The sequence below is a fragment of the Moschus berezovskii genome, chromosome 9 (assembly GCF_049115385.1).
Source record: "Moschus berezovskii isolate FMDL1 chromosome 9, NW_MosBer_1.0, whole genome shotgun sequence".
In the NCBI taxonomy this organism is placed as follows: domain Eukaryota; kingdom Metazoa; phylum Chordata; class Mammalia; order Artiodactyla; family Moschidae; genus Moschus; species Moschus berezovskii.
This window is the reverse complement of record NC_142468.1, coordinates 88,679,018-88,689,913: the sequence shown is the minus strand read 5'-3', so window position 1 is coordinate 88,689,913 and position 10,896 is coordinate 88,679,018. Positions and strand designations below refer to the sequence as shown.

Sequence of the window (10,896 nt, the reverse complement as noted above, 5' to 3'; positions counted from 1 at the left end):
AGTATTTAGTATTTATGACAGGAAGGTCATAGAAAGGGCTATTCCATTCACTCTTTTGGTTAATACTACCTCAAGTTAAACCTTTTAAAAAGGTACTGACATCTGGGGCTTAGTCCTAGATTTGGGATGAGTTACAACTGTTTTTCACAAAACTTTGCTTTCAATGTCAAATCAACATGTCTGTTTAGGGTTTTTCTGTTCCATCAATGGTTTTGAAACCAAACTCTCTACTACATGTACAGATTTTAGATGCAAAGACATTATCACTCAAAAAACTGTTTTCTCATTTATCCAGTTTTAGGATTAAACTGTCAGTTGACTATGACAGCTTCTTTCAACTACAGAAGGTAGAAAGGAAATTAAAGACTTGCACAGCTAACAGCTGTTAAGCCTTTTATGTGATTACTAATAATTCATTATTTCAAATGTATTAAATCAGCATTTATGTCATAGAAAGAAAAAAAGAAAGAGCATAAGGTACTTAGGACATTATAAAGTATTTTCAGAGAATAAAGAATGAACACACTACCTTACAGAGGGCCCCAGCAGCACACCTCACTTGAAATGCACCTGGCTGCAGGTAACCATGTTAGTAAAGGATATCCTTTCTTCCAAGCTACCATTTAATGTTAATTCAGAAAAATCTATAATGAGAGAGAGAGAGATCAAAATCAATTACTAGCCAGCTTTTCTACTAAGTTATTGCTGAATTTTACAATAAGCAAGAGGTGGTCTGAATGATGTGTCTTCTACCTGAAGAGAACCTGTTAGACAAAAATCAGCAAAGACAATTTCTTTAAATAGTTTACCTTCTTGATGCACCGAAAACAATGACTAAACAAACTAAGAGGGTTTCCCTGGTGGCTTAGTGGTAAAGAATCCACCTGCCAATGCAGGAGACATGGGTTCAATCCCTGGTCCAGGAAGATGCCACATGCTGTGGAGTAACTAAGTCTCCGAGATACAGTATTGAGCCTGTGCTCTAGAGTCTGGGAGCCACAAGAGAAGCCATGGCAATGAGAAACCCACACACCACAACCAGAGAAAAGCCCCCTCTCACTGCAATGAGAGGAAAAAAGCTTGAGAAGCAATGAAGACCCAGCATAGTCAAAAATAAATTAAAAAATAAAAATTAATTAATTAAAATAAAACTTACTAGATTCTTAAAAATCATATTGTACAGCAGAAACTAACACAACATTGTAAAGCAATTATATTCCAATAAAAATTTTTTTTAAATTATATTATATTAATTTGAGGGACTTTCCTGGCGGTCCAGTGGTTAGGACTCCATGCTTCCACTGCAGGCTGCCCAGGTATGAGCCTTGGTCAGGGACTAAAATCCCACAAAATGTGTGATGTAGTCAAAAAAAAAAAAAGATTTTAAATATGGGAACCTACTGCTTTAATTTTTGTGCCTCTTTCTCTACAGTTAAACAATTGTCTTTTTCTAATCGTAATATATATTTCAAAAAAATTTTCTACTTAGGATTTATAATCTTAGAGCTAGAAACACATCCATTTTTTTTTTCTCCTGAAGAATGTTGTATTTCAGAAATAAATGATATAATTAACATTTAGATGAGACCATGTCCACTTCCTTGTGGGTCAACATTTTGGTTTCTATATTCCCACCTTTACCAGCAACCATCTGCCGACCGCCCACTGGGTGGGTAGCACTCTACCGGACACTTTTTCTCCCCCATTAACTCCAAGTCATTATTCTCTCTTCCCAGGGCAGCTAAAAGTACACTTCTCTCTCTTCAGTCTTCCTGCTTGTGCTGTCAATTGTTTTATTCAAGAAAATCATACCATTAGGTATGCTGAAAAGCTAGTATTTGACCTAAGTGCTCAGTCCAATGAAACAGAAAGTCTAATTTCGTAAATGCCTATGATCTTTGGCCAAAAATACATGATTTACTGGGCTTTAATATCTACAACTGAAGCTTTGTGTGAATAATCTATGACTTTTACAAATGAGGTCCTCCTTTAATAGTGGGTCTTCCTTTGGGCCAAAGGTCACTGAATAATTTCTAGACAACCACATCAATAATACATAATGGGTAGAAGAGGTAATAAGGTTCAAGTCAAATGGAGTTTGAGTGTGTTTCCAAGCACACAAATATATTGATTTCATAAAAATTCCTTATTTTCATAAAAGAAGTCACTGGACCAGTACATTAGCAAATAGATTTAACTCTACCTTCAAAATATCTTGCATTCTTTTTTGAAGCATCAAAGACTCTAGAAGATAGGTTCTGTATACTTGACTTACTCAGCATCATTGGGAAAGGTGTTTAATCTTGTTTAAAAGGTGTTTAATCTTGTATTAATCTCCTAACAGAGGTTTAATCTTCATGTAATAAATTTTAAAATGGCATTTTTGAAAAATATATCTCATTTATTCATGTATTTTAAACTTTTAAAATAATAAATTCATAAATCATAAATAAAATTAAAAAATCATAAATCACCTTTAAGTAAGAGAAAAAAAAACCCTGAAACAACAAATGTAGATAAAATGTTTAAACTGATGATCTTTAACCTTTGTGGCACAATGAAATCAGCTGGAGAACTTTAAAAGTTCTGATGTCCAACGATTGAGTCGCTTGGGTATTAGGGCTTTAAAGGCTCCCCAGATGATTCTAATGATCAAAGCTGAGACCCACCCCTGCCCTCATCATTCCACACCTCAGGGTTAAGTTTAATTGTCTCTTCTCAGAGGTTCTTCTATGCTCCGGGTCTGTATTTTTGCTACTGTAAACACCACCACAATTAGCAATCTGGTCTCTAGGCCTTTTCACATGTGTCTGGTTATATAAGTGGAATAAATTCCTTTCAATGGAACTGGCAGTCCAAAGAAGATATTCTTTTTATTTTATTCACCAAAATTTTATTTTGGTGGATACCACCCTACACAGAAGCCATACAACTTGACACTCCATCCAGCAGTGTGTAAGATTTCCCCAAATCCTGGCCAGCATGGTGACATCAAACCTGTTGATCTTTGCTAATCTGACAGGTGAAAGTATCTACATAATATAAATTTGCATTTCTCTTATTATATGTGAGGTTGAGCACCTTTTATTTTTAAGATTACACTTGAATTTCCTTTTTGGTAGTGGTGGTTGTTTTAGTCGCTAAGTCAATCTGACTCTTGAGACCTCATGGACTGAGCCTGCCAGGCTCCTCCGTCCACGGGATTTTCTAAGCAAGAACACTGGAGTGTGTTGCCACAGTTCATATTACTTGCTCATTTTTCTTCTTACTGATTTGAAAGTTCTTTATATACTAGGGAATGTCACCCCTTTTCTGAACATGAGCTGCAAATTTCTTTTGCTGGTTTATCTGTTGTTTAACCTCTGGCATTTTTTGCCAGGCAGAAATTTACTTTTATACAGTTCATTTTTAATCTTTTATAGGCTCCAGCTTTTATATCACACTTAGAAAAGATAGCACAATTTTAACTGACAGTTCTTAGGAAATTCCAGTTTCTTTAGGACTTTCAGTTCAGCCACGTGAATCGAAATGTTTCCATTCTATTTTAGAGAAGTTTCCATTACATCTGAATCAAAACATATTGGGTGTGGAGTGGGGGGAAGAGAGTAAACAATTTCTGGAAATAATTTTGCAACATATCAATCACTACAATAGAACTATTTGTGTTCCCAGCTTTTCAAATTCTTCTTGAATTCTGTCGTAAAACTATCAGGTTTTATTTTGGATATCTCTGCAATATTTGAATAAGCCATTTAAGACTTATACAAATAAGACATGACAACCTCACACAATCCATGTGCAGAGACAACAGTTTTACAGGTATTTATTGAAGGAGAAAGACTCAGTGGGGCAGCTAATTATACCAGGCACAAAAAGACATCCTTTCAAGGACACACACCATCTTGGACACAATACTAGAAATCTCAACCCTTATTTCAGATACAGAGAGGGTATTAGGGCAGAAATGTCATCACTGTTAATAGTACACACAAGTGTGAAGTATGAGCTAGCATTTTCATTTTTTTTTCCTCAAGGCATTTCCATTTCATAACCTATTTTCACACCTATGTCCTTACTGCTTGGCCTCTTTTAATAAAATTTCCTCTAGGCAGGAAAATGAGAAAATGCACTCTTTCATAATTTTTTTTTTCAGAATAAATAGGTTTATATCTAGAGTTCAAGAAAATTATTTAAAACTAGGCACAAGGGCTCTAATAATAATCTCTATTAGTAAATTTAGTTTATTTTCTATTGGAATAATTTACATGAATAGACTACAAACCACTTTACCAGGTCTATGAAAATTCAGATGGTCTACAGGTGGGCTGTCACTCAGTTGCCAAACTGTTTTCACCTTCTTTTGACCACTATTTATTTCCACTCTCCATTTCTGTGGCTTCTCACTAAGGAAAGAAAAAAATATCAAAGAAAAAACAATCCCATTCCTTCTTGGTATAGTCGAAGTCCTTCTGCGATAAACACTGAGGAAGAGGTGGACTGGTCACAATTTCCACCCTTAAGAAGCACAGTCAAAAGAGGGAGAGAAACAAGAATATAAACGACAGCAATTTGGTGCAGCCATTACTGAACAGTACAGAGGTTCCTTAAAAAATACTAAAAATAGTTACCAGATGATCCAGCAATTCCATTCCTGGGCATATACTCAGAAAAGACAAAAACTCTAATTTGAAAGGATACATGCACCCCAATGTTCAGGGCAGCACTATTTACAATAGCCAAGCAACCTAAATGTCCATCAACAGATAACGGATAAAGCTGTGGTGCACACGGACTGCTACTCAGCCATAAAAAAGAATGAAACGCCATCTGCAGCATTATGGATGGACCTAGAGATTATCATACTGAGTGAAGGAAGTCAGACAAGGACAAATATATGATGTCACTTAACTGTGGAATCTAAATAGTGATACAAATGAACTTATTCCCCAAACAGAAATAAACACACAGATATAGAAAACCAACTTATGGTTACTAAAGGAGAAAGGTGTGTGGGAGGGATAAATTGAGAGTACAGAATTAACACTATATCTAAAAGAAATAAATAGCAAAAATTTACTATAGAGCACAGGGAACTATATTCAATATCATATAATAACCTATAATGAAAAAGAATCTGAAAAAAATACATATGTATAACTGAATTACTCTAATATACCTACAACTAATACAATACGGTTTATCAACTATACTCAATAAAAATAAATAAAAACAATTCTGAAAAATGTTGTAATAGAGAAACATCAGATACAAGAGGGGGTCATAAACGAGAGGTAATTTGACTTAGATTGGGACTGCAGAGTTGAAAAAGAATCCTCAGAGATCGTGGCCTTTGAGCTGAGCTTATAACAAAATCAGAAGAAGCAGTTAGTTAAACAGAAAAGATCCAGGATGAAGAATAGACATGGGTGGAGGCACTGCCAGGTAAGCATGCGTGGTGCCTGCGGAAATGCAAGAACACAGGGTCTCTGACTCGAAGAGACACGACACATGGAAGGCGTGGTGGCACACGGGCCAGAAAGGCAGAGCACAGGCACAGCCCACGCTGAAGGGGTGAAACGCTATCCTAAAGGTAAGGGGGCCATTTAGACAGAAGGAAGCCATGGTGGGATCTGAATTTCAGGGAGACCACTTTGGTGGTGACACAGAGAAGGAAGTTAATGGAGGCAAACAGAGTAGCTAGGAAAAAGGATTTTACTGTACTTAGTCCAGAGATGAAATGAGCAGATGTGAAATATTCAACACATGCAAAGGTGCAGAGAAAGGAACAGAGTCAAGAACTTCCAAGGAGGTCAGGACTTGGGAATCCTCTCAAGGAGGGAGAAAGTGACAGCAATGAGTGGAAGATACGTCCGAAGTTTATGTTTTGGGCATCGGATGGAGATTAATGATGGCTGTTTGAGAGGAAATACAGGAGGAGGAAAAGTGCAGGGAAGGGGAGTGAGGAGTTGGGATCTAGAGTCTGAACCACCTACAGGATATTGAAGTTGAGGATTCACGTCTAACAGATAGACACACGGGGGTGACACTGAGAAGCTGGAGACGAAGGTCAGAGGAGCCGCAGACTGGGGTGCACACACCACCGCCCAGTGCAGACAGACAGTAAGGAAGGAGGGCAGGCGGCGGCCTTCTGCTGGACGCCCACATGAGTAAAGCAGAGGGAAAAGAATCTGAAGAGAGGACCATTCTCAGTCCTGGAGCTGGGCCAGAGAGGGAAAGTGAAAACGAAGACAGATGCTGCAGAGCAGCTAAGCCCAAGCACCACATCTACTGAAGCCTGTGCTCCGCGACAAGAGTAGCCAGGGCAACGAGAAGCCTGCGTACCACACCAAAGAGCAGCCCCCGTGCACTGCAATGAGAGAAAGCCCGAGCATAGGAACAAGGACCCAGGGCAACCAAAAACAAGGAAATGTAAAAACTTAAGACAGAATGTGCTGTCAAGAAAACAAAGGAAGGGGATGGGTTCAAGAAAGCAGCAGTGTCAAACGCCACGGAGCATTACAAATGATTACAGAAGGAGAAAGAATTGGTGGGCCAGCTAGTTACCCAAGGGGACAAAAACACTCTTCTCCTGCAAAGTATCGTCTGGATTTGCCAATCAGAAGGCACTGGCAACTTCTGAGTAACAATTCCAGGGAAGGGATGAGGTCTGGCTAAGAGGGACCCACACAGAGGAAGAGAGCAGTTTTAGTATGAGAGAAATTTCAGGTCTGCTGTACACTGAGAGAAGAATCAGGAAGGCCACGGTCTGAGGCAACCTTAGTGTCTGCATGGATGGCCAGTCTTAGCCTCAGTTCCATCCCCCTGAAATCCCCAATGCCGAATCCTTCCCTCACTCCCACAGTCACGCCTTTGACTTGTCATCAGTTCAGTTGCTCAGTCGTGTCCGACTCTTTGCAACTGCATGCATGGACTGCAGCACGCCAGGCTTCCCTGTCCATCACCAACTCCTGGAGTTCACTCAAACTCATGCCATCCAACCACCTCATCCTCTGTCAGCCCCTTCTCCCGCCTTCAATTTTTCTCAGCATCAGGGTCTTTTCCAATGAGTCAGTTCTTCACATCAAGTGGCCAAAGTATTGGAGTTTCAGCTTCAACATCAGTCCTTCCAATGAACACCCAGGACTGATTTCCTTTAGGATGGACTGGTTGGATCTCCTTGCAGTCCAAGGGACTCTCACGAGTCTTCTCCAACACCACAGTTCAAAAGCATCAATTCTTCAGTGCTCAGCTTTCTTTATAGTCCAACTCTCACATCCATACATGACTACTAGAAAAACCATAGCTTTGACTAGATGGACCTTTGTTGGCAAAGTAATGTCTCTGCTATTTAATATGCTGTCTAGGTTGGTCATAGCTCTTCTTCCAAGGAGTAAGTGTCTTTTAATTTCATGGCTGTAGTCACCATCTACAGTGATTTTGGAGCCCCCCCGCCCCCCGCAAAAGTCTCTATTTCAATTGTTTCCCCATCTGTTTGCCATGAAGTGATGGGACCGGATGCCATGATCTTAGTTTTCTGAATGTTGAGTTTTATGCCAACTTTTTCACTCTCCTCTTTCACTTTCATCAAGAGGCTCTTTAGTTCTTCTTCACTTTCTGCCATAAGGGTGGTGTCATCTGTATATCTGAGGTTATTGATATTTCTCCCAGCAATCTCAGCCCAGCATTTCTCATGATATACTCTGCATATAAGTTAAATAAGCAGGGTGACAATATACAGCCTTGATGTACTCCTTTTCCTATTTGGAATCAGTCCACGTCCACTGCTAACTGTGCTTCTTGACCTGCATAGATTTCTCAGGAGGCAGGTCAGTTGGTCTCGTATTCCCATCTCTTTCAAAATTTTCCACAGTTTGTTGTGATCCACACAAAGGCTTTGATGTAGTCAATAAAGCAGACGTAGATGTTTTTCTGGAACTCTCTTGCTTTTTCGATGATCCAATGGATGTTGGCAATTTGATCTCTGGTTCCTCTGCCTTTTCTAAAACTTGTCATCACCTGATCACTTTCTTCCCATCTGTCACTTCCCTTCTGGCTAAAGTTTCTGCCCTATTCAGTGAAGAAATTACAAACTCAGAGAAAAATGAACATAGCGGACCAACAGTCTACAGAGAGTGGATCAAAGGCCTGGGTGAAGGGAGAGGGAGGACTGTATCAGACTATGTTCAGAGAATGGGAATCAGATGATTCTGGTTTCAGAGAAGAAGCAGGCCTGGGTCATGAGGTGCCATGGAACAGATACTGAAATTGGAATCATAGCTGGTGAAGTATAATTTAATGGTTAGATTGCTTACTTTTGATATAAGTCTTTAACAGCAGTTGGTCTGACTGGTAGCTGAAAAATGTGCTGCTCATCAAGAGGATTTTGTTCATAATATTTTATGCAGGATCTAAAGAGAAAAAAAATTCACTTTAAAAAAATGAATAGTGGACATACTGCTCATAACTATTTACTTAGATGGGCTCAAGTAAAGGTGTAAGTGGGGAGAAAGGTATCGGAAAGACAGACAGAAAGGCAAAAGAGAGACAAAGACACAGCCTTCACTGTTTTCCCAGTATGGGGGTTAAAGAGTCAATCACCCAGATTACTGATCTTTAATGGGAAGAAACACCCCCCAAACAAACAAAAAACCTAGTAACAATTTCAAACTCTTCCCTTTACAACTAAGGCAAATTCTAATTCTGGAAACGCAATGGTACATTTTCTTTCACAGGGAAAAAGAAACCCAGTTCTTCCACTCAATGGTATACTTATTTCCAGTTTGAAGCCTCAAAAAATACAAATAAGACATCCAGGATCCATGTGTAAAGATTATTCCAAACTATTTTCAGCCAAACTGACAGACCCTCTAAAATTTCAGCAACACTATTGACATAGGTCTGATAAAATCTGATTCCATTCAGTCACCATATAGATGGCTGGCAATGATTAGCTTGACTCAAATTTATAGGGTTATGAAGAAAAGAGAAGGAACTGGTATTTATTAGGCACCTAAGTGTCAAGTACTTTATATATATTGCACTGTTTTTATAGATGAAAAACAAGATGCAGTGAAAGGAAACTTCCTTAGAAAGGAAGTGCCAGATTCAAGTGTCCAGCTCAATTCCTCCTGAATCCAAAGTCTTTCCTTCTCATGGCACTGACTTAGAACCTTTCTGTTACTATGAAGACAAGGTGCACAGATTCTATCTTAACTGATGATAAAAAGGGCACTTATTTTGGCTGCAACTATTTCAGAAGAGAGTACATTTTTATGAAGTAAACAACAGAAATACTTACTGTGTTAGAGAAAAGAGGAGTTCATGTTGAGGTTTAATGAAAAGCATGCAACTGACTACTATTTCAAGGATATGGTGGAGTTTTTGAACACGATGAACCTGCTCCTGTGTATCTACTGATGGAGAAATGAAATATTCCTGGAATAAAAGAAAATGGACATGGGAAATAAGGAGTTAAAGAACAAGCGACATCTCTGGAAAGAATTAACTATGCCTACTACACCTGAGTGGGGATGTTTGATTAACAGGTGGGGGCTTGGGGTTAGGGAGAAGAAGCCACTAGGTAGCTTTCCTCCTCTCAATACTATTCCTTAAACTAAACTCTTAAGTAAGTCTTCACTGAGAATGTTCTAAGCAAACCATTATGCATATTCTCTGGTAAAGGGAAATCACAGAACTGTTTCACTGAGGAGGTCCAAATAGATAACTAGTACCACCCACCAAACTCTCCTGATGGAAAGAATGGCAAACCCACAAAATAATTTTTAACTTCAATAAGATTGCTAGGTTGACAGGCATATTCACCTCTAAAAATAGATAGTAAACCTGAAGTACCAAGAAATAAAGAAAGTGCATTGGTAAGCTTCTAGTAACATATATTACTGGTAAATTGGTATGACCTTTTGATAAAGAAAGTTGGCAAGGTTAGGTCAAGCATCATAAAACACTCAGACCTATTTCTGAGAATCAATCCTAAGGAAATACTCCATGGTAAGTGGAATTCTACAATTCTAAGATTTTCACCCCCTGGAGAATACATCTTATCCTCAGGTGAGGCCAGGATATGTAAAAATGGTAGGCAGTTACTCCCATGATTAGGTTACTGATTGACTTTGAATTAATCAAAAGGGAGATAATCTCCTGGTCATTACTTGTGACCTCTAAGCATTAGAGATGCTCTCCTGCTGGCTTTGAAGAAGCAAAATGTCGCACTGCGGACAGGGCCACATGGAAAAACCCTCAAGTAACCTCGAGGACATGGAGATGGTCCTGGGCCAACAGCTAGCAAGAACATGCGAACCTTCATCATAGGGTAACGAGTCAATGAATTCTGTCAACAGTGCGAGGGAATCTGAAAGTGGACCTTTCCCTAATCAAGTCTCCAGATGATACCTTGATTTCAGCCTTGTGAAACCCGAGCAGAGGACCCAGCTAAAATGCTGACCCAGGTTATTCCAAAATGTGAAAATAACACAAGTAGGAAAACAGTCATGGTCCCAGGAAGGGAGGACCCAGAACAGTCCCACTCACCACTGGTTACAAATTATGACATTCCTTGCAGCTGCCACCCACATTCCCAGTGGTCCCCTGACCACTCTGGAAGTGGACCACCCAGGTCTTTTTTTTTTTTAAACAAAGAACAGATCCAGACTGTCCTTCCCCTTTGATTCTCTCTGCTCATGCTACAACCCAGGATGGTCTACCTCTGCCTGTCCCCAAGACCCTGCACAGAGGTGATAAAGTCTGATGTTCCTGATTACTCGGAGGCAGTACAGCCTCAGGTCTATAATCACAAGGAATTGAATTCTGCTATCAATAATAACTCATATGACCAGGAAATGATCTTCCCCTTACAGGCAGGCTCCAGATAGGAACGCA

General features: G+C 39.4%; 1 protein-coding gene across 3 annotated transcripts in view; it reads right to left on the bottom strand.

Annotated features, from left to right (window-relative positions):
- ZWILCH (zwilch kinetochore protein) overlaps positions 1–10,896 on the bottom strand; it is a 42,918-nt gene that overhangs the window by 2,029 nt on the left and 29,993 nt on the right. For all 3 annotated transcript variants that reach the window (XM_055436626.2, XM_055436620.2, XM_088839928.1), the window contains exons 15-18: positions 9,299–9,435; positions 8,313–8,408; positions 4,291–4,403; positions 530–644 (exon numbers count right to left, since the gene is read on the bottom strand). In XM_055436626.2, coding sequence (XP_055292601.1) covers positions 556–644; positions 4,291–4,403; positions 8,313–8,408; positions 9,299–9,435 — 435 coding nt within the window. In that variant the 3' untranslated portion in view covers positions 530–555. The remainder of the gene's footprint in view (positions 1–529; positions 645–4,290; positions 4,404–8,312; positions 8,409–9,298; positions 9,436–10,896) is intronic.